Source organism: Camelus dromedarius, chromosome 4 (assembly GCF_036321535.1).
Source record: "Camelus dromedarius isolate mCamDro1 chromosome 4, mCamDro1.pat, whole genome shotgun sequence".
Classification (NCBI taxonomy): Eukaryota; Metazoa; Chordata; class Mammalia; order Artiodactyla; family Camelidae; genus Camelus; species Camelus dromedarius.
In genome coordinates this window covers 75,417,189-75,442,520 of record NC_087439.1, presented here as the reverse complement: position 1 = coordinate 75,442,520, position 25,332 = coordinate 75,417,189, and the positions used below count along the sequence as shown (strand labels likewise).

Below are 25,332 nucleotides of genomic sequence, written 5' to 3'. Positions count from 1 at the left end.
TTAATGTTAAATCCTAAAAGAGTGACTGATTTAAAACAAGTTTCAAATGTGTATGTATCCTTGTAATAAAAGGAAAACAGTGAAATTCACATATAGATACATTATGATAACAAGTGAAGTTTTCAGTTTACAAAACCACTGTCCAACACTACAAAATGAAGGAATATTAGTACCTTCTTCCATAAGAGATAATAAATATTTTAAAATAAGGAGGCAATATAAATTCAGGAGTTGCCTGAATGCTCCAAGCAAGATCTAAATTTTAAATATATGTATTCATCCCTTTAACAAATATATGTTTAGTGTCTACTAAGGCTAGGGACAGTGTCCTGGGAAATACTAAATATTAAAAATGGCATCATTCCTTCTCTTTCATAATAATGAAGGCAATGCATCATAGAAGAAAAACAGCTCTGGAGTCAAAGGATAGAGATAAATTTTTATAGAAGTAACTGAGGAAGATTTTATAATGAAGATGGCAATTTCACTGAAGAATAGATAAAAATGAAATGAGGAAGACCCTGAGAAAATGATCTGAAGAAGTAAGATAAAAAGAAAAAAAGGTGGGATCATTTCACTAACTATGATAGAGCTAATAGACTAGAAAATAGGAGTAAGTGGGGCAAAAGTCTGTGAAGACTTTTGCAGAACTTGGGGGCTAAACATAAGAACTTGGGACAGGCTCATGCTCTATGAATACACTGCAGATCGTTCTGCAGTAGGGCATCACTGTTAAAGCAATAGGTAAAGAGAACAAGTAGCAAATGCTAAGTAGAGAAGAGCAAAGCTAGATTAAGGAAGGGGACTGAGACATTTTTAGTAGCTCAGGCAAGAGATGGAGTAAGTCTGGGGCTGTAGCACTAGGAAAAGTATTAACAGAAAATACATTTTAAAAATTATTCACTCATTGTTTCAAAAATACCTACAGGGTTCCCTATCATGTACAAAACACATGCAGTACTAAATATTATTCAGTCCTCAAAGTGCTTATAGGCTAGTGAAGGGGGAAAGGCATATGTATAAATATATATTATAGAAGAAAAGTAGTAACAAAATCAAGCACCAGAGGCATTCAGAAGGAAGAGATCATTTTTGATGAGGTAACAGTAAAGATTTCACAGAAGGGTCATTTGGGCTGGGTACTGAAAGACACAAGAGAGATTTTTTTCAGTAATGAGCTGCATTAAGTACTGTAAGTAGTATGAACCATGATTTTTTAAAATTGAACTATAATTGACATTACATTATATTAGCTCCAGGTATACAACATAATGATTCATTATTTGTATATATTGCAAAATGATCACAGTAAGTCTAGTTAACATCGGTCATTAGACAGTTAAAATTTTATCTTCTTGTGATAAGAACTTTTAAGACTTACTCTCCTAGCAACTTTTAAATATACAATACAGTATTACTATAATTATAGTTAATAATGCTGTATATTACATCTCCATGGCTTATTATATAACAGGAAATTTGTACTTTTTAACCCTCTTCACCTATTTCATTCACCCCTACTGCCCTCCTTCCACAACCATCAACTGCTTTCTGTATCTATGAGCCCAGTTTTTCTAGTTGTCATTTTAGATTCCATGTATAAGTGAGATTATATGGTATTTGTCTTTCTCTGTCTGACATATTTCACTTAGCCTAATACCCCCAAGTTCCATCCATGCTGTTACAAATGGCAAGATTACACTCTTTACGGCTGAAAAAGATTTCATTTTACACGCACACACACATTTTCTTTATCCATTCATCCATTGATGAACATTTAGGTAAGGCTCTAATGAACAAGGAAGTACGTGTCTTTTCAAATTAGTATTTTCATTTTCTTCAAGTAAATATCCAGAAGTAGAATTCCTGGGTCATATGGTAGTTCTATTTTTAAATTTTTTAGGAATCTCCATACGGTTTTCCACAGTGGTTGTACTAACAGTGCACAAGAGTTCCCTTTTCCCCACATCCTCACCAACACTTGTTATTTCTTGTTTTTTTGATAATAGCCATTCTGACAAGTGTGAGGTGATATCTTATTATGGTTTTGATTTGCATTCCCCTGATAATTAGTAATATTGACCACATTTTCATGTACCTGTTATTTATCTGTGTATCTTCTTTGGAAAAATATCTATTCAGATCTTCTGCTCATTTTTAAATCAAATTGTTTTTGGTATTGCATTGTAAGAGTTCTTTATATATTTTGGACATTAACTCCTTATTAGATATATAGTTGCAAATATTTTCTTCTATTCAGTAGCCTGCCTGTATATTTTGTTGATGGTTGCTTTTTGCTGTACAAAGTTTTTATACACATATTATATGTATAAAACATAAAAGTTTGCTAATAGTATTCAAGAGTTTCTTATTCTGTTTCATTCCTCTTAACCTCTGATTCAATCTGATACAATTATGTCTGCAAGGATGACAATACTAAGAGTCATAGAGTTTAAGTGGGAAGCAACCAGACAACTTTCTAATTTCCCTAGTATCCCCATCTCACAGATGGAAACAAACAAGGAGTACCTAATTATTTAGAAAGTCAATAATTGGTTTAAAAGGAGAATAAATTGTCTACAGATTTACCCATAGAATAGATATTTAACAGTGGTAAGGTATGATTATAGACTAGTCTTATAAGTTATATTCTGTTTAATTTAACATGACTATTTCTACAGGCATGGCCCAAGCTGGAAGTTTTTTTCTGAACTGAGAAGGGAAAAGATAGGCTAGATCTGGGTTGCAAAAGACCTTAAAAGGCAGGCTTAGAAATGTGGACTTATTTTGTCAACAAAAGGGAAGGAATGAACTAGCGGATATTTTAAGATTCATTTGGCAGTGGTCTGTAGGCTACATGGGAGGATAAAAGGGCCTGCCAAGGGCAGTAGCAGTGGGAATTAAGTGAAAGGAGAACACAGGGAAGATGCTCCAAGAAAGGATCAAGAATAGTTGGTGCTTATAAAAGAAGTCTCAATAAATGTAAAATGACTTAAATCATACAAAATTAGAAAATCAGTAACAGGGCATTATGGAAATTCACAAATATGTGGAAACTAACACAGTCCTAAACAGCCAAAGACTTGAAAAAATCACAAGGGAAATAAGAAAATAATTTGAGATGAATGAAAATGAGAACACCACATATCAAAACTCTTAGGATACAGAAAAGCCGTAGTCAGAAGGAACCTCATAGCTGTAAATACATTAAAATACATAAAAGGTCTTAACCTAATAGCCTAAACTTTCACTAGAAACTGGAAAAATAAGAGAAAACTAAACTCAAAACAAGAAGAAAAGAAGAAATAAAGATTTGAGTGGAAAGAAACAAAATAGAGAACAGAAAAACAACAGGGAAAATAAGTAAAAACAAGAACTGGTTCTTTGATAAGATCAGCAAAATTGATAAGCATATAGCCAGACTGACCAACAAGAAAAGAGCAAAGACTTAAACTGTTAAAATGAATGAAAAAATGAGACATTAATATTGATCTCACAGAAATAAAGATGATAACAGAATATAATAAACAATTCCATGCCAACAAAGTAGATAACCTAGCAAATTCCTAGAAAAACACAACTTGCCAAAACTGACTCAAGAAGAAATAGAAAACATGAATAGACCTGTAACAAGCAAATAGATTAAGTTAATAATAAAAATAATTCTAAAAAAATTTAAATGGCCAGGATCCAGGAACAGATAGCTTCACTGGTTAGTTTTACTGAATGTTTAAAGAAGAATTAACACAAGTCCTTGACAAAGCCTTTCAAAAAGAGTAAGAGAAAGGAATACTTCCTAACTCATTCTGTGAGGACAGTACTGTCATAATACTAAAACAAGACAAAGATATCACAAGAAAAAGAAAACTACAGATCCACATCCTTTATAAATACAGACAAAAAAAAAAAAAAAACTACTAGCAAACTGAATTTAGAAGCATATAAAAAGGATTATGCTCCATGACCAAGTGGTATGCAAGGCTGGCTCAATATAGTAAATCAATGTAACATACCATATTAATAGAATAAAGGAGAAAAACTCACTGCCTTCTGAATAGATGCAGAAAAAGCATTTGGAAAATCTACACTATTTCATAGTAAAAACAATCAAGAAACTAAGAATGAAAGGGAAATTCCTCAACCTGATAAAGGATATCTACACAGCTAACTTAATGTCAGACGAAGACTGAAAGCCTTTCCTCTGACATCAGGAACAAAACAAGGATGTCCACTCTTGCCACTTCCATTCAGCACTGTATTGGGGGTTCTAATTAGAGTAATTAGGCAAAGAAAAGAAAAAAAAACATATACAGGTAAGAAATGAAGAAGTAGAACTATATTTGCAGATGACCTGCTCTTATATAGAAAAAGCTATAAAGAACACACATTATTTGAGTTAATAAACAAGGTTAGTAAGGTTGTGAGATATAAAATCAATATACAAAAATAGTTAAATTGGACTTCACCAAAATTAAAAATATCTGTCCTTCAAATGATACTATCAAGAAAGTGAATGGACAAAGCTCGTAATGGGAGAAATGTTTGCAAACCATAATTGATAAGGGTCTCATAAAGTACTCAGAACATAGCTAGCCTTCTGTATCTATCGGTCCCACAACTGTGGATTTAATTAACTGCAGATTGAAAATATTCAGGAAAAAAAATTCCAGAAAGTTTCAAAAAGCAAAACTGGAATTTCTGTGTCAGCAACTATTTATATAGCATTAGCATTTACATTGAATTAAGTATTATAAGTAATCTAGAGATCATGTGGAAGATATGTGTAGGTTACATGCAAATGCTATGCCACATTATATAAAGGACTTGAGCATCCATGGATTTTGGTATCTGCAGGGTCCTGGACCAATAACCAATGGATCCCAAGGGACAACTATATAAAGAACCCTCACAACTCAAAAATAAAGACTTAACAATATTTATTTGAATATTTATCCAAAAATATAAGTGAATGGACAATAAACGTGTGAAAAGATGCTCAGCATCATTAGTCATTAGGGAAATACAAGTTCCAAAACCACAAATGAGACAGCACTTCACATCCACTAGGACGGCTATAATAAAAAAGATGGACAATAACTTATGTTGGCAAGGATATAGAGAAACTGAAACCTTCATACATTGCTGTTGGAATGTAAAATCTTACAGACACTTTGGAAAACATCATGGCAGTTCCTCAAAAATTTAAATATAGAGTTATCATAAAACCCAGCAATTTCACTCCTAGGTATACACCCAAGAGAACTGAAAACATATATTTATACAAAACAAGTGCTCACAGTAGCATTATTCATAGTAGCCAAAAAGTAGAAACAACTCAAACTGATGAATGGATAGTCAAAATGTGGGATATCCTATAATGGAATATTATTTGACCATGAGAAGGAATAAAGTACTGATACATGCTATAACATGGATGAACCTTGAAAACATTATGCCTAGTGTAAGAAGTCAGACATAAATAGCTATCCATTGTGTCATTCCATTTAGATGAAATGCCCAGAATAGGGAAATCCACAGGGGCATAAAGTGTATTAGTGGCTGCCAGGGGCTTGTTATGGGGGAATGGAGTCACTGCTAACCAATACACAGTTTCTTTTGGGTTGATGGTATTAATGGTGATGAAATTAGTGGTGATTACTGCACAATCTTGTGAATATATTATAAGCCACTGAACTGTACACATGAAAAGTGGTGAGTTTTATGATAAGTGAAATATGTACCTCAACAAAAAAAGAATATTTAGCAATACATTGTGGGGGCAGACTGGGGATGGTGAGGAGTAGATGATGAGCAAAAGAGACAGAAAAAGTCACAAAGTTTCAATTTGGCCTGAGAATGGTCCAGAAGAGGAACAATAGCAGGCTGGGAAGAAAAAAACAAGCACTAGTATGGAAATGCTGAGATCCAGGTGCTGATTTGTCATTTAACTGGGGAGACACAGTGTGAAATTTATAAGATGGGCATAGAGCTCAGAAAACATAAGATCTTGAGACAGTTAAGACAGATGAAAGCATGAAACTGTCGAGAATACAAAGAAGAAAAACAAAAGCAAATACCTGGAGAGCCCCTACTCTTAGAAAAGATAGTAAGAATAAGGAGAGCCAGAAAAAGAAATCCATAAAGAAAAAAAAATAGACAAAAGGAGACAGCACAGAGACTTACAGAAGATGGTGGTGATAAACCACAACAACTGCTGAGTAGAAGTAGAAGACGACGACTAAGAGAAGACGTTTAGGTTTAGAGTAAGTGTCACAATTAATCATTTGCTAATTGCTTCTCCACTGCGGTGAGCCGATGCTCTGCCTCTTAGTCACGATCTGCATATTCTGGCTCACTAAGTATGGTCAGAGGGTTCTTACCTCAGAATCAATCAGGAGGCATCAAGAGATACAGCTAATCAATCTACATCTCCCAGAAAAATTATTCAATAAAGGTTTATACTCTACAGTGTACTTTGACAACCAATCTATTAAAATTTGCAGTGGTACTGCATTCTGTGTTGTAACCCTGAAGTTGGAGATCAAGATAACTTATTCTTATCCTGTCCTTATGAGGTCATCTCCTTCTCTGCAATTAATTCTGAAGTTTCATTCTGCACCTCTGTTTGTGTGAACTAAGTACTAACATTAAACAAAAGTCTCAAGTCCAGTCAAGTAAGGTCAGACAAAGAATTTGATCCTAACATATTAGAGGAGAAAAAAATACAAAGGAAAGGTTCAGTCTTATACTGTCAAGATTCATTTCTAAGGAACTCTTGGAAATCATGAAGCCATGCTAGAGTTTCATATCCTCTGTTGCCTTAAATTTGATCTAATTTTAACATCCCATTTATAATAACTTAATGACCCCTGATAGAGACAATTTTCCTGTATTGTTCAGAACATACTATCTGGCGCCAGCATCAATAATTATCATATGTGGCTATCCCACTTGGAAGGGCCAATCCAAGATGCGATTTAATTATCATTTGATAAGTCTAACCTTCTAGTAAGATTGTAAACTCCTTTAAAGAATATATTTTCCCACCTAATCATTCTTTAAACTCTTCTGCATCCTCCATCCAAAAACAAAATGAAAGAGGCACAGCACCCTGCATGTATTAATAGTAGGTATCAAATAAATGTCTGGTGAATGATTAGTTGATGATCATTTCCCCATGTTATCCAGCCCTATACTCAGAGCAGAGGTAGAAAGCAGACACTGAGAAAAAAGTAACCATCAATTATAATCATTTTAGTTTTCCTACATCTATGCTGTGTAGAACATCTGGATAGACATCACAGAGCAAGGAAGTTAAAGACATCATATTTAACCTGCAAACAGAAGTGATTACAAACCCATTAAAATGGGATTTTCTAAAAGCAGTTCAACTACAGCAGCTCACCAACCACATTTTTAAATTTGTTTTTCTGCACGAAATTTCAAAACTTTACATTTTAAGCAGAGTCTCTTTGGCAGATTCCATGTGTCTCATGGCAATGCTCTGAAAACTCGACAGCTCTAATGCCTCCTGGCGATTGTGAAATTCTTCTATATCAATTAAACGTAATTTTCTGCAAGAGATAAAAATGAACAGTGATTTAAGTGTGAAGGATTTTTGTATTTAATATTTTGCTAATTGATCCCTTCTTAAAAAAATGATACTCCTAGATTTTATCACTAAAATTTGTGTTGTGATAAAATATTCATGAACTTAAGATATTTTAATTTTAAAATAATTAATATAATTAAATTTAACAGGAACACAATATGATATTATGAAACTATGCTGTGCAGTAAAAGAAGGTTGTAGCAACTGAGAAATTGTGGAGAGTTTAGAATAATTTTTGCTTTAAAACTTGAACAATTAAAACAAGAAAAGATGTAGGGCTCAAAGCTTACATGGTCCACTGCCCTAAAACAAAAATTGCACCCTTTCTGAAAAGAGAACAGCCCTAAATCTTGGGCAGCCATGAGGTGGGACAGTTCTCACACCTAATTAAGACCCAATGTATCAAAATCTTTTGAACCTGTCTGGTTTTGATTTTTTTTTTTTCAGAAAACACAATGCTCACTCCATCTAACCGTTTTCAATTCAATCTCTATTCTGACTACAACAATGTGATCTTTGTTATATATGTGCTTTACTCAATTAAGAATTTTCCCTGGCAGATTAACTAAAATGAAAGAACAATATTACCTATTAGTATCATTGTATTATTCACCTCAATTTAGCTGCAGAGTCCTTCCCTATTGGAGGAACTGCTGTTTAATTTCCATCTGATTAAATGATTTCTATGTTATCTGAATGATAGTAAACACTATTAGAAACATCATATTTCATTTTTACTTGAAGACCAATGTAAAATACTGGTTAGTAAACAAAACACATTTCAATTCTATTAAATTCCTTCTACAAGAGAAAATCCACCTCTTAGGTGTCAATGTGTTCAATACATGACATCGGTGAGACCTTAGGCACAAAGTAGGTAACACCACTGCTGGAGAATCCTTGGTAATGTATTAATCTGGGCAACTGAGCAGTGCAAAGGAATGTTTGAAATAAAATACTTTTAAAATATAGCATAACAGCACGTACTAAACATAATCCACTCTCTTTATGCTTCTTGGTCAACATTTTCAACACAACTTTAAGTTTTAAAGCTGTAGCTGTAAATCAGGGTACTGGTGCATGCCGTGTGAAGCAACACTGAATGAGGACAGTTGCGAGGGCAGGAGCTCCAGAATTTACTTTGCCACTGAGCAACCAGACCAGTTTTCCCTGCAGCTCCTCACTGTTAGATTTAGAGACCAAATTCTAAGCACAGGTCACCCATCTCTCATGTTTTGAGACTGAAAGGCCTTCACAGAAGTTTTACAACTTTCCCATGAAATCTCTGCTGATAACATTCCCTGTTTGGTCAACAGGCTGAACTGTTAAGATGAGAAGTATACTATCAGACACTGTTAGTACTTTCACAGGACGATTCCTGCAATAATCCAGCAGTAGAACATCAGTTTTACCCACTGGTTTAAGCTTATAGAAAGAGTCAGGGAAAAGATTACTCAGCCAGACTGTGGACCTCAGCTTTTTCTCCGAACTCCTCCTTTCCCTCACCTCCCACAGCCAGTCAGACGTGAATGTCTGGAGACTCAGCTGTCAGTCATGTATCCCTCCCACCCTTACACCTGCCACTTGGTGCTCATCATAGGCTTAAACCCTCCTGGAATGCTGAGTCCATCACCGATTTCAGGCAGGAGGGACTTCAACAGTCCTGGCTCAGCACTCTGGACTTGACAGCAAGTCAGTCTCTGACTTCCATCTCTGGTTCTCAAAGCTAATCTCACTTCTCACTGGGCCCTAGTGGCTCCTCAAATCCCACTCCAAGAGCCTACATTTCTTGCTTGCTCCATGAATTCAGAAACATGTTTTGTTCTTGCCAGTCCTCCTCCTTTGTTACATTCCAAGGAGCACACTCCAGGTCCTGCTCTGCACTCGCTTCCTTCTCTTAGTAACACAACCTGGAGCCCTTTCCATATTAGCACACTGATTTTTCCCACGTTTGCATTTTATAGCTGTGTAATATTCCAACGTGTGGCTGTGTATCACTTACTGAACCAATCCACCATCAATACATACTTGATTGTTTCCAGGCTTATACTCTTAAACAAATGGCACAACAGAGAACCTGAAATCTCTATCATTTTCTACCTTTTCAGGCGTATCTCTAGGCTGATTTCCCAGAAGTGAGATTACTGGATTCAAGCATAAATGAATTTGTAATTTTAATGGTTATGACTAGATTCCCCTCAGAAGGGTGCCTGTTCCTCCAAGCTTCACTAACAAAGCATGACGTCAGTATTTTGGAATTTTTGTCAATCTGATAGGAAAGAGAATGATATCTCAGTGTAGTTTTATTTCAATCTCCTTGCATTTCTTTTATTATGAGTTAAGTTAAGCATCTTTTCACCATGTTTAAGGGTGGTTTAAGTCATATCCTCTCTGAATGCTGTACAGTAAATGAATCCACAGTGTTCTACTAATACTTTCTTGGATTCATCTTGGTCAAATCAGGAATTTGAAAAATCCATTTTATCTTTTAAGATGAGCTTTACTTTCTCAGACATCCTGCTATTATATACAGCTACTGTAATATTTATCTTATGGTAATTTGTACACTGATATATACACTGTATATACAGGTGTCCTCCTACATATTCTATTTTTCAAGCAAAAATATCTGTGTGCTATGTAGGTGTTGACTGCATTACAAATGCCATCTCTGACATTAAGTGGGTTCTGTAAGCATAAATACTGAATGACGTGAATTTGCACATTCCCATCTAGAGAGCATCCCTTTAGATTTCTACTTCCATGCATCTGAGAGTGATTCAGATAATTTCTTTGCATTACCAACCCCCAACCCATTGCCACACAGAAAGACGTCCTTTATTTTCCAGACCCGCTGGGTTTCAGGGCAAATGACTGTTCACCCAGAGTAAGGATGCCCTGCAGGTTCAATGCTGGCTTCTACTCAGAGGCGCAGCTCTCATGACTGCACACCCAACTCTTAAGATTCACATGGATCGCAACATGACTCATGCTGGCAGAGGCAGCATGGGAGTGGGCGGGGCTGTCCTGCCACCCACAGACCGCCAAGCTTCTCTCTCATTTGTCCTTGTCCTGGAGGCTCTAAGGTTCACTTTAGCTGCTGCAACTAACACCTCTGCCACCACAACCCTAGACACTAATTTTGGACACATCCACTATTTCCTGTTTTCTTATCTCAGCCTTGTTACTATCTCTTCTTCCCCTTCCCCCTCTCATTTTCCTTGTCTCTGGCCTCCTGACATTGCATAAGAGACCAAGTCTAGCCCTCTATGGACAATACTGAGCAATGGTACCCATCTTCCAGCATTCAGCCCAGTGCATTCTGGCAGTTCCATCTGTGAACGGGTATTACGCACACACACACACTGTGGTGGTGTTTTGAAAATGAAACGTACTACTGCATGTAAACATCCTTTGTGAAAGTGATACACTCTATTGCATGATCTTCATCACTACATGCAAAATTAGACCTTGGGCTTTGTCAGGGAGAGGGATTTAGCCCCAATACCTAAAGAAAAGAAATGAGAGATGCATGGGGCAGGGCGATGGCCTCTTGCTATTCCTTTAAGACAAATTCAAGCAGAGAAATCCATATTATACAATGGAAAGTTGAAAGGATGTGCTTTTTACCAGGAAATAACCAAACCAACAAAAGGCAGTCTTATGCTATGTATGTATATACATGCATGTGGAGATTTTATATATATATATATAATATATATATATTAGATATATATTTGGCTACATGAGCACAAAGAAAAATAAGGGAAGATACCCTACTCATGGGTATCATGTCTTTTGCTGTGTTGGTGGAAAAAAGTATGAGGAAAAGAAATGCCAGGTTGGTGGGAGTCAGTAAAGGAAAAAAGACTGCACTAAAAAAATTGTGTAATCATATATAGCTACATATGTATTTGTGTAAAGAAATTAAATTAAAAACTGTTAAACAAAGGAAGAAAGGGAGAGAGGGATGGCGTGGGGGGGAGGAGGAGGCTTAGACACCACAATCCCATGGCCACCTCCCACGTGGGAACTGGAGAGCCTCTGATACGATGGCTTGGCTTCCAGGGGTAGTTAGGGACAGGTGCTCCTGTGTGCTAAGGATCCCAGCTTTGGAAGGGGCTCAGCAAAGGTGGTTGGTGAGGCCCCCCAAGTATTGTCCAGGGGGTTTCCCAGAGCAGAGACAAAAGCATCTTCTCTAACATCCAAAGTTCTTACCTCTCCCTCTGCTGGTCTGCAGGTGGTGAGAAAATGTGCTCATTATTGTGTCCTCAGGACAATATCTGCAATTAAGAACCAGGAGATCCAGGAGAGGAGGTCGGGCGTAAACCAGGGCTATGGCCAGGAGAGTGAGAAAAGGCTCACAGAGCATCTTGGAGACCTACGTGCCATTTCCTCTGTCATCAGACAGGGGCCAATCCAGGTTTTGAGGGGCCTGATGGGAAGTCTTCTTTAAGAAGAGTAATTTAAACCCATATTACTTTTGCATATTTTATAAATACATGTCTACGTGTGCCTATTGCCAGGACACCCCCCAGTGCCTTGGAAGGGGTGGTACAAGGGAGGGAATATGAAGCTAGAGCTTCTCAACTGCAAGGCAAACTGTCCTCAGCCCTAGGGCCAAGGTCTTTAGCTCCACAGTGCCCACCAGAGTTCACATCCAGCTCTGCACCGTTCACACTGTGACACTGCCTACAAGGTGATGCACGATCCCCAGTAGTCACCCAGGAATCTCACTTCATGTCACTCATGTGAGCAGTATTTCCAGGGTTTCTGAACAGTTTAGATGATCATAGCAGCTGATGTTCTGTGGGATTTACAACAAGGCATGGAAATTCAGCCCTTTAACTGTGATTACACTTTAAAGTATACTCAGTAACTGGGCAGGGAAGGGGAGAGGAGAATTGAATTAGAAATAACAACGCTCACTTTTTACTCTATTTACGTCTATGTTATTTAAAATCGTGTTTAAATACTTAGGTTAAACTTGTAATTACTTTCTTAAATTTGTTGTTAAAATAGTAAAAGAAATAAGACTAATAACTTTCATCTCTCTTAAAAATTAAAGAAAAAAAAAAAAACCAACCCCGTCAGTAAGGCCAGAAATACTCACTTAAAAGTACCGTGCCACAAATCTAGCACAGCCAGCATTGTAGGGTTCATTGCATTCAGGTGATCCCTAATGTAACTGCTTGCAGCTAAAAAAGATTTCCTCCAAGGTTTTGGAAGAATTTCCATTCTGAAAACAAAGAGAAAATAATAGTTATCTTCTTTAAAAATCAATAAGTATTTTTATAGTCAAAGCACTTTTTGAGAAATAATGGTTTAATTTTAATAAAAATATGATTTATCCCTCATGGTAATGACAAAACATGTAATTATGCTTTAATACATATAAAAGTCATACTCTTTGTGTAGTATAATTTCTAACGAATGCATATAAAATTAGATTTGAATTTTTTTCACATAATGTTTTTCTCTCAATACTTGATCTGATTGAGTCCACATGTAACTAATAATGATCAGAAACAGTAGCCAACTACATTTCATACACATCTTGATTTTTTAAAATTAACACTTAAGTGTCTTATGTCTCTATTATTTTTAAAATATTTTAAGAATCTAGTCAAGCCTGGAAATCTTCTTGAACTTCACCTCTGAATGTGTAAAGGTCACTTACAAAATCACTAACATTCCTATTTATAGACATTCTGTAACTCCTCAGCCTTGAATAATCATCTTTTATATACTAAAGATGTGGCATCCTCATCTTTTAGAGGATATTTACACATTTACATTTTATGCCTGTAATTTTTTTTCCACTCTCATTGATTTTAAACAGTTTTTTAAAAAATACATAGTAAGTTTTTCGTTTGCGGCCATACCACCTTTACAATTACAAAGGATTATCTTTGTCTATCCCTGGAAGAAAAGCTGGTCTCTATTGAAATATACTAACTTTTTTTAGTTGTTAAGACAAACAATTTGGGGAATTCTTAAAATTATACAAAAGGAAGAAACTGAAGTGGTTACTTAATCATATAAATACAAGGTCTATTCTTCAACTATTTAAGAGATTTATTCCTAAATGTTAAATATTTGGGGGGAAATTTATAGCAAGTATATTTTCCCATTATGTATTCTATATTTTAATCCATGTAATAAAATGAAATATACTCTACATTTGAATTATTTTCTGCAACGTTCCCAAAGTGTTTTGGGGCATTCAAGTTGCCATCAAGCTTTCATGTTCCTATTACATCTGAAGCCTGTGCTGGGAGCTGTGGAGACACAAAGGTCTCTATCAAGTTCATTCACCAGGGTACTTATGTTTTAACCACCTAGGTGTCCATTTGTCAGTGTATCTGCTTGTCATCCATCCAACAATTTGTAAACGTAACATGTTAGGGCTTAAACACATAAACAAAGATAGTATGAACAATTAGTTGTATATACAAAAAATTATCAACATATATATGAACAATACAACCAGTGTATAGATATATACACACACACAGAAATTGATCACAAAATCAATATTCTTAGAGAAACCTGACTGCTTACTCAGCACGATGGGGTGGCAGTTCTTCTACCTTTTTATCATCTTCTTTTTCTCTAGGATCTTTTAAAACAAAATCAACTAAAAGAGAATTGAAAAGTTATGATCAATCAGCTTATAGTATATCTCTAAGCAATTGCAAAATTCCTTTAAAATTGTTTAAATTATGTTAAGTTTTTAAAAATAATGAGCAATGTGTACCTTTATGAATATAAGAAAATTTTAAAACTTTTTTTAGAACATCTATGACATGTGTGTCTTTGAGGTCTGAGTCTTTGAGAGTATACGTGCTCTTTCTTAATTTCATTTGAAAATAATTGCCTTTAATATTACATTTTACTTTATAGTTTTTGCACCAAAAGTAGTTCCTGTTGGATTGAAAGTCAAAAAAACAGAGTAGCAGTAGTCTCCCTTCACCAAGGAAAGACACATTGTTTTGTTGCTCTCTTTTAAATTGCTTCAGAGCATAAAACAATCTTGTTATGAAATCAGCGAAGTGAGCTACTTCTGCTTCTGGGGTCTTTAATTTACAGTTAATTCTAATTTTCCTGCCTGTCTTTGGAATATGCTCTTTCTAAAACATAAATATGTTATTACCTCTCTGCTTAAAACCTTTCAGTGACTCTCCTTTACCTTCAAATGCTTAAAAAAAGGCGTATGAGGCCCTTATATTCTGCCCTCTTCCCCCAGTGCACCCTCTGCTTTGGCCATCAGAATTGCTTGCAAGCCCGGAAGAGACTTCCATGCACGTCTGCCATCGTTCATGCCACTTCCTAGGCCACATATGTTCCCTCACGCACTTCATCCTTCATGACGCGGTTCAGGTGCTCCTCGGTCCTAACAAGTCAGGCATAACCTCATCTCCCTTAGAGCGTGTTCTCCATTTCCCTCCTCAGTGCACTTACTAGTCTGCCTTACAATTTAGTGACTTATCCATCCCCTTCACTACACTATGAACTCTTTGGGAGCAAGGATCTGGCTCTTTATATTACCAAGACACTCAATATAGTCTTCAATGCAATGAATGCCCTCCTCCCTGAAAGGTCCCCAGACCACTCCAGACACTAAGATTTCTCCAACTCTGAACATAGCATCAATTACACCCGGCTTACTATCACAACCAACTGGAGAACCATTTTTAAAAGCAACAATTTGAAAGGCCTATCTCCAGTGATTTGAATCTAGATGGGTCAAGATATGAGTATTTTTTAAATGATTATGATGATTAATCAGTCTTAGGGTCTATTGGTCTACACCCCGAGTCACCAAACTTTGTGTAAAGGGCCAGACTGCAAGTATTTTCAACTTTGTGAACCACAAGGCCTCTATCACAACTATTCAACAATCTCTTATAGTTCAAAAGCAGCTATAGACAATATGCAAATAAATGTGTGTTGCTGTGTTCCAATAAAACTTTATTTACAAAAACAGGCAGTGGGCCAGACTGGGCCTGTGAGCTGTAGTTTACTAACCCCTGGTCTATAGCAACAGTTTTGCAATTAATCACACTCTAGCTTATGAAATTAGTAATACTGATTAACATTTTATAATTTTCTTCAGTTCTGTCTTTTGTTGAGAAGGCTATATCCTAGAAACAGAAACACTTTAAAATTTTTTGCTGTACTAATTAAATTTACCTGGCCTCAAGCGGGGTAACAGAAAGACAAGAAACAGCATATTATAATAGTTTTAAGTATAGGTGTTAACCTTAATTTTTTTGAGACACGTGCAAATTAAAAAGCAATGAGAAACACTGATTTACCTATGGATTTTTTTACGCTCAGAAGATAATCTTCTCTCATTTCATCAGATAATACATCTATGCTGTTAGTGAGGACTTTCAGATGTTGGGGGACTAGATTCAATACGTGCTCCAGCCAAGAATCTTCCATTGGGGCTACATGGTCTGTATCAATTCCATGATGGATGTAATAGTAATATCGCTACACAAAAGAGACAGAGAAATGGAGATGGGTTTATTACTATAATAAATGTGTTGATCAAAAATAAAACTACTGAGCACAATTAAACTTTTAGTAGAACAAGGTATTACAAAGCAAAAAATTATTTTGTGCAATACATGTTGGCATTGTCTGAAACTTCCTAAATTAAAAAAAAAACTTACTTCATGAAAATTAAAGCTCTTATCTTAATTCATAAATCCATTGGAAAACATGAAGTTATGTGACCAAATATATGATGTACCAAATAGAACCCACGTGAAGTAGAATTAGGTGTTCTATAAATGTGTGAAGTGTTGATATGTTAGTTTTTGTCCTTTTATCACTGATAATCAGAAGTAGATCTTAAAAGCTGTATGTGAATCAGTATCCTTATACATTAATCTCAGACATACACAAGATTTAGGAAATTTCTGATTGGCCTATTAATATTCCATACCATAATTTCATAGATGCTATTAAATGTGTGCACAAAATATTCATTTTAAGACATGATAGTATTTATCTAATAATGGACATTTAGCTTCAATGTATTTTCACAAGTGTTTACATGTCACTTATTAGAAAAATTTAAACAGCAAATTACTTTCAAATCAGCAATGTTAGTCTTTGATGTTTACTTTTTAAAAATTCTGTATTCAAAATACTTGAAGAATTACTTTTTCTAAAGTAGGCTAAGATGCTTTGTGAAGTATACGGTATATAATTAAGATAATTTCTCACAGAAGAATAAGGACATGTAAAAGCTATACATGACTGAGGCTAGCTTTAACGTCGGGAGCAGGTAGACTGGAGATTCATTCTGACTGTGATCTTAGGTGACAGGGAGAGAATGATTTCCTCCACGAATCCAATAGAGCGCTTTTATGGAACTTCGTATTTACTCCTGCTTCCACATAGTTCCATAAGGAAGGAGCACAGAATGATCTCAAATGTATAAAAGCATCTTCAAGCACTTCCTTTACTTTCAGTTATACTGACAAAAGAAATAGCTCATTACCAAGATGTCTTTCTCTATCGCAGAAGTGGTCAGTTTTGGAAATGTGCTTTCATCAGGAGCAGCTGAGTCTAAGACAGCATCTTGTTGCCTAAGAAAAAGATAAAAACACTATTCAAATGTATAGAAAGGGCAGTTAGAACATGAATCAGTGGATATAACATCAGACTGTCTTTCTATAAAATCGTAAGAAAAAATACATTGTTGAACATTCTATAAATAGTATACATATTTGTTTGGTACCATATTCCTCCCAGAATACTTCCTCCTTATTCATAGATAGGTATAGTGGAAGTGATTTGGAAGATCTAATTCAGAGGCCACATCTTTTTTGATGGGCTTTATTCATTCTTCCAAAATCAAGCTCTCCCTTTTATGAAATCTTATAGGAGAATTTTTGCATTATTCATAAACTATGAATGGTTATTTATAAATATGTAGTTTAAAAGAACACTGATGGAAAATAATTTAAATGTAGTTCTGCTGAAGACACAGATACATTCTTTGAAATATCATTTCTCAGATTTCTAGGGACAGACATTAAAACTTAGCAACAAGTGACATAGAAGCTCATATGCTCCTAAATGTATTTATTATTGGCTATGTCTTCATATAATACTGTAATGTTTATATATAATTCAGTTCAAACCTATGCCAGATACAAGCCACATTGTGTGACTTCTTCTGAGGCTTCAGTGTGCGGAAAGGCATAGTTCATATCTTCAGGAAAAATAAATTGTTCTGAGATAGCTGTAACCTCTTTATCATTGACCATCTCGTGCTCTGGACCCCAACTTCATCTGGGGTGGATACAGGCTAGTGATGCTGTGTGACAAAGTGCTTCACCCCCCTAACTGCCCCGTGGGCGGAGAGGGGAGGTTTATCGAATACCTGAGATTTTGCACCAAACCAGGTACCCAGAATGAATCTTCTGACCAATTCTGTCTTTTGCAAATCAAGGAATCCAGTATTTTGTGAACTTTACACTTATTCTCTTCAGTTATACAGACCAGAGACCAGAGTCGAGGCAATGTCTCAGTCATGTCTCGGTCTAATTCAGTACATAGTAGGTGCTCAAGAAACATTTATTAAGTGAGGGAATACGAGCACAGAAGGAGCAGTGGGAAATCTTCAAGGAATTCTGTGGTTGGAAAGAGTTACTTTTAACTACAAAAGTAATCGTCCCATTATTTTAGTGATTGTATAGTGAAAAGATACGAATGATAGTAACATACTTCAGGAGTCAGGACGTCTGGGTTCAGATTCTGCCACTAGAGAGTATCTGACCTTAATAACTGGGTTGTTGATGTTTTTAACAGCAGAAGCGCTTAACTACCTGGCTAAAATCTGTGACTCAAACTTCACCCTCTGTGAAAGTAACGTGGGCCCAGCAGGGCGCAGCGAGGGCAGGTAGGTGAGGAGCAAGAAGTCGGAGGGCTCTCGGAGTGAGAATGAAGATCCTTTCAGCCCTAAAACTCTGACTACCATTCCCTGGCTCCAGGCAAAGATTCTGCTCACTGAAAACAGCAGTAATAGAAGCTTTTTATCCATCACCTAGTCAGTCAGGCCCTAAATAGTCCCTCATATCTAATTATTATCTCTAATCCTCACACCTATTGTCACAGGAGACACAGTGACATAATTAGCCCCCACTTCACAGAACAAGAAGGAATGTCAGAGATTTAATAACTTCCCCTTCATCACATAGTTCACTCAATACAAAAACAAGGACTGGCCCATCCCTATGTGCTTCCAAACTGCCATGCTCTTTCCAACAGAACAACATTCCATTCAGAAATAAAACAATGACTCTCGGATACACTTTACCTGGTTAAAGAGAAAATGCCATGTACTTTATTTCTCAAAAATCAAAGAGCTATATTGATATGTTTTCTCCTTATTAACTCAATAGGGATTTTTGGTTCCTGATGGTGACATGAACATGAAACATGAAAAGTAGATAGAGAACAGATGAAACAGAGTTGAAAACACTACAGCCCGTGACTCATGCAGGAAGGAAACCAATCTGCCAAGGAGACCCCAAGGGACCTGCTGTCCTGTAGTCAGCAGATACCAAGGGAGGAAATGAGTAGGAAGGCTGAAAGCAAGGAATTTATCTAAATAAATGTATGCCAGCAAATTAGACAACTTAAATGAAAAGAACATATTCCCAAAAGGCTGAAAAGTACCAAACATGACTCAAGAAGAAAAGAAAGTATGAATGTATCTTTATCAAGTAAACTAATTGAATCAGTAATAGTCTTTCCACAAAGAAAAGTTCAAGTCCAGATGGCTTCACTAATAAATTCTATCAAACAAGTAAGGAGAAGTAATACCAACTCCACACAAAGTCTTGCAGAAAACAGGGGAGGTGGAAACTCTTCCCAACTCATTTGATGAGGCCAGTGGTGCTGACACCAAAGCCAGACGAAGACAAGACAAGAAAAGTACAGACCCACATCATTAATATAGACTTGAAAATCCTTAACAAAACGTTAACAAGGCCAGGAACATATAGAAAGGATCATAATGACTAAGTGAGAGAAATGTAAGGTTTCTTATCATATGAAAAGCAATTAATGTAATTATCATACTAAAAAAGGACAAAAATCAGGTGATCATCTCAATGGTCGAAACAGCATCTGACAAAAATCCAGCACCCATTTATGATAAAACTTCTCATCAAACTAGGAAAAGAAGGGAGTTTCCTTAATCTAATGAAGGGTATCTTAAAATCTACAACTAACATCTTACATAAATGTGAAAGACTGAATGCTTTCCCCCTAAGGCTGGAAAATTCACTGTCACTCATTCTATTCAACAATGTACTGAAGGACAGACCAAGAGCAAAATGGAAAGAGAAAGAAATGGAAAGCATCTAAATTGAAAATGAAGAAGTAAAACTATATATTGTATGTTTTATTGTACACACGACACATTTATCATGCACAACATGATTGTATATATAGGAAACTATTAAAAACTCCAGAACTATTAAGAAAGTTTAGTAAGGTCTTAAGATGTAAAATTAACAAGCAAATAGCAATAGATTTTCCTACATACAGGCAAAGAACAATCAGAAAATGAAATTAAACAAATTCACACCCAAAATACTTAGAAATAAAATTTTAAAAAGTATAAGACTTTGTACATTAAAAATACAAGATACTGCTGAGAGTACTTAAAGAAAATCTAAATTAATGGAGAGAAATACCATGTTCATGGACTGGAAGGCTCAATATTATTAAAATGGCAATTCTTACAAAATGGATCTATAGATTCAATGTATTGCCTACTGTATCTCAGAAAGCTTTTCTCCCCCCAGAAAATGACAAGGTGATCTTAAGGTATATATGAAAATGCGAAAGACTTAGAATAGCCAACACAATTTTGAAAAAGAATAAATTTTGTGGACTTAAACTACCTGATTTCAAAACTAAGCATGAAGCTACAGTGATCAAGACAACAAGACAGTGGTGTAAATATGGACATATAGAGCAATGGAACAGAAACAGGACTCCATATATGGTCAAATGATTTTCAAAAAAGGTGCTAAGATGATTCAATGAGAACTGTCTTTTCAACAAACAGGGCTGAAACATTTGGATATCTATACGCAAAAAAATGAACCTCAACCCTTACTCACACTGCAGACATCAGTGGAATGAATAATACACATAAACCTAAGAGCTAAAACTAGAACTAAGCTAAAACTTCTAAGGAAACATCAAAGAAACATTTATGATCTTGTGATAGGAAAAGGTTTTTAGACATGACTCCAAGAGCATGAACAATAAATGAAAAAAAAGTGGTAAACTGAGCTTCCTCAAAACTGAAACCTCTTGCTCTTCAAAAAATACCATTAACAAAATAAAAGGATTGGCCATAAACTGGGAGAAAATATTTACAAAAGATATATCTGGTAAAGGACTTGCATAGAAAATATATAAAGAACTCTTACAATGCAATAATAAGACAAACAACCCAACTTCTTTAAATGGGTAAAAGATTTAAGTAGATACTGCCCCCAGAGAAATTATGTGAATGTCAAACAACTACAAAAAAAGACGCTCATCATCATTAGTCATTAGGAGCATACAACTTAAAGCCATAATGAGGTACAACAACAAATCTACTGGAATGGCTAGAATGGCAAAATAGAAGACAAAGTGTGGGCAAGAATGTGGAGAAACTAGAAACTTCTTTATACTTAAGGGAATGTAAAATGGTATAGCGATTTGGAAAACAGTTTCAAAATGTCTTAAAAATTTAAACATACGCCTACTACACAACCCAGCATCCTTACGACTAGACATCTACCCAGGAGAAATGAACACATACATCCACGAAAAGACTTGCATGCCGAGTTCATGGCAGCATCATTCATAATAGCTCCAAACAAGAAACAATGAACAAGATGAATGGATTTCAAAAAAATATGCATACTGTATAATTCCATTAATATGAAATTTTAGGAAATACAAAGCTATAGAGACAGAAAGCAGATAAATGACTGCCTGGGGCAACCAGTGGTAGAGAGGATTGACTGAAATGGGCATAAGGGAACTTCTGTGGCTGATTGAAGTATTCTAAAACTGGGTTTCAGTGAAGATTGCACAACTGTGGAAACGTACTAAAATTCCTTCAATTGTACACTTAACATGGATGAATTTAATGGTATGAAAATTATATGTCAATAAAGCTGTGTTTTTTAAAGCCTATCTAGAAGTCTTTGAAAATAAAACGTTCAAAAAGAAAAAAAAGAAAAAGATAAGCTGACAGAGTACAAATACAGATTATAAATAAAGTTCTCACCAACAATAACACGTGCCATTGTGAGGATATAGATGATAACACTGTAGTGTAATTAAAATTTCCTAAGAGAGTAGAACTTAAAGGATCTCACCAAAAAAAAAAAAAGGTAAGTATGTGAGGGTGATAGATGTGTCAGCTCAACTGTGGGAATCTTTCCACAATGTGTAAGTATTAAAGTCATCACATTGTGCACTTTAAATGTATTTTACTTATCAACAAAGCTAGGGAAAATAGTTTAAAATTTTTCAATCAAATGTTTTCCAGATTCTTAGGGGGAAATTACTATCATCCTTTAATTCTGTAGCCAGCTAAGTCATTAATTTAAGAGAAAGGGCAAGACAGTAGAGACCTTTACAGAAATGAAAGTCTTGTGTTGACTCCCCACAGATTCTCACTTAGGGAACTGAGGGATGAACTTCAGCAAAAAAGAAAATGAACCTAGAAGTGAAGAATGGGATGCAGAGAAAATTTTCTAAGAAATTAGAAAAGATGTTAGTAAATCTAAGTAAGTGTTAAAGAGTGGGGGGAGTTAAGGATTTGCTAGAACTAAAATATTATAGAAATACTGGTAGAAATAAAACAAACAATAATCACATGAAAAAATGCAAAGGAAAGTTCAGAGCTAAGTTAAAGCATTCCAAGGTCCTTTTGTGTTATTCAAGGGGAAGACAGGCGAAATGAACTTTAAACTTTAAACAATATAAATTACAATATGTGGTTTTAAATGTTACGGTAACTACTAAAAGAATAAAAATGTATTTGATAGATTTTAAGCCAACGTAAATAAAGGGAGAAGAGAGAAAACTCAGTTCAATAGAAAACATTAAAAAAAGCAAAAATAAGCAAGTCAACATACAGTAAATAGAAAATACAAAATAAACCATTAGAAATTAAGTCCACATATGTAAGAAATACCAATGACTATACATAGGATTCAACATGCTACTGAAGTAAAAAACTCTAAGATTGAGTTTAATAAGCCCAGCCATATCATGTTTATTAAAGGCATAACTAAAAAGTGACATAAAATGTTTAAAAAGAGACTTGTTTTTTTACAACACAGCAGCAAAAATAATCTGAAAAACCTCCCAGTACCATTCTATAAATACTGGATAACATGTCACAAAGCTCCTTTTGAATGCATAGCTGAGCTCACAAGAAAAAAAGGAAATACTCAGGAGGGAAAAAATGAAATGACAAAGTGGAATAACAGCCAATCCCCAAGGCTGAGGCTGCGCCTGGGGAGGCGGGGCCTTGGGCTTAAATGCCCACGTGGGTCAGGAGACGACTCTGCAGGCCCGTGTGAAATGGAGACTTCAACCCCAGACCCCTGTATGAAGCTGAAACCCCAGAGGGGCTCTATCCTCAAACAGAGGAGGACCAAAAATAACAGACACAGGGAAATTGTGTCAAGAAAGATCCTCTGTCTTGGCCAGGACACTGGGGAGAGAAAAGTGGCTTCTAAGAATTTGTAACCAGAGGATTACCCCTCCATGGCTTGGGGTGTTGTGGGATCTAAGAGTGCTTAATTGAAGAAAGCGATGTAAGTGGGCCAAGCTGGTAATTTCTAGCGGTGCCTGGCAAAAGCAAACTCCAAACCACTCTCCCAGAGGCACATGCCTGTGAGCTCACCACTCAGCACTCCCATAAAAACCTCTTCCCCTTCTTAAGCACACAGTGCCCACTGTCCTCCCTTCAAGATGCCTGTCCAACCAGTGACCAGGGTGTCTCATGAAGACAGTACAACAGGGCTCTATGGCTGCCTGACTTACTGTAACATGTCACTAAACTCTGTTCACAAATGTCAGTGTGTATGCCTTAAGAGTCATAATGAAAGAAAGAAGCTACTGAGCAACCAGTGCTAAGCTGTGAAAAAAAAGCAAAGAGGAACTGGTGACTTACATCTGCTTTACCCTTCATAAACAGATCTGCACCTCAGACTGGGCAAGCCCTGCCCTGATCACACTGCTGATCGTTTCACCCCAGTTCCTTCCAAATTTTATACACAAGGAGACCCATAATGCAATGGAAGTCATCACATCACCTGAGCAGACAAGATGGAAAAAGAAAAACCTGTCCCTAATCTTCCACCAGCCACCATGCCTACAACCAAGATCTCTAGACACTCTGCTCTCTCAACCCACAATCATTCCCATTGGCACCCAATGGAAGAAATTTTCACATATTGAGGTATGAGGAAATAATACTGCCTTATACATGATTTGGCTTGAACTTCATGCTAACTTGAACAGCCTGTCAAACATGCATTGTATATCTACTTTAACAATTAAAAAAAGACTGCATTAAAAAAATCTGAACTGAGTAAATGTTCCAGGAATTTAAAATGGAGCCAGGGGACCACCGTGGATGTGGTTTCAGACACGTTCCTGCATCCCTGAGAACTTGAATTTTCTGAACTATATCAACCTCAAGGACACCACCAGCTGTGCTCAGAACAGTATCTGTTAGCAGCTGCTAACTACAACCTTATGGTCTCAAGTCTCCCCCTGTAACTATGCAACTAATTTGGACCCCAACCAATCCTTACTTAACAAGCACCCTTACTTCTTGCCAGTTCCAATTATAATTCTTGATAAGCAATTCATGAAATGAACTGTAACCTTGCACTTTTTGCCTTTATAAGCCTCCTGTATTTTGTAGCCTGGTGGAACACAATTCAAATGCTTTTTGAGAACCTGTGTCTCCCAGACTATAGTCCTCAGTTTGGCTCAAATAAAGCTCTTTTCTATTCCTATTATAGGTTTTTTATTGATTATTTCCATTGACATGCCTTTTCAGTTCATGATATTTAAAAGTGGGACACCTTAATAAGATTAAGCTCAATTTTTCATTCTTTATTTATATCCTGACCTGATTCCAATAAAGGCTTTCAGGTTTCCTCAGAGATGCACAGAATCCTTATATTTTTAGATAAAAAGTCCCCAGGGGCTCTAACTAGGCCGACACATATTGGTTAGTTATAGAACTTACATAATGACATTAACAAGAGTGCTTCTAAAATTTTCTCGTTCCTTATGTGGAGACTTGCTCTTTGATTTGGAAGTAGATGGTCCAGCATGACTATCATCAATTTGGTCAAGCAATTTGCCCTTTTTCCCAAAGTATTTCACGTATTCAGCTTGAATTTTATTTTTTTAAAAAAAAGCATAAGTTAGTCATCTAATAAGTGAAAACACTGGTTAGAATAAAATACTAAAGCACCTTTTCATTTAAGCTCTCAAGTACTTATAATTTACTTTCTTTAACGTTCAGAAAGTTAAATGACTTGTTTTATGTCATCATAATAGAAACCTTTATTTCAAGAATATTCAATTAACTTATTTTACATTTTGACTAATATGCTAATAAACTCAGATTTTCAATTATA

At 35.9% G+C, this 25,332-nt stretch overlaps 1 protein-coding gene across 2 annotated transcripts in view; it reads right to left on the bottom strand.

Moving 5' to 3' along the window:
* DNAH7 (dynein axonemal heavy chain 7) overlaps positions 1-25,332 on the bottom strand; it is a 220,400-nt gene that overhangs the window by 174,024 nt on the left and 21,044 nt on the right. For both annotated transcript variants that reach the window (XM_064485137.1, XM_010979732.3), the window contains exons 5-10: positions 24,936-25,083; positions 17,133-17,220; positions 15,934-16,114; positions 14,177-14,252; positions 12,726-12,851; positions 7,455-7,574 (exon numbers count right to left, since the gene is read on the bottom strand). In XM_064485137.1, the coding sequence (XP_064341207.1) occupies positions 7,455-7,574; positions 12,726-12,851; positions 14,177-14,252; positions 15,934-16,114; positions 17,133-17,220; positions 24,936-25,083 (739 nt within the window). The remainder of the gene's footprint in view (positions 1-7,454; positions 7,575-12,725; positions 12,852-14,176; positions 14,253-15,933; positions 16,115-17,132; positions 17,221-24,935; positions 25,084-25,332) is intronic.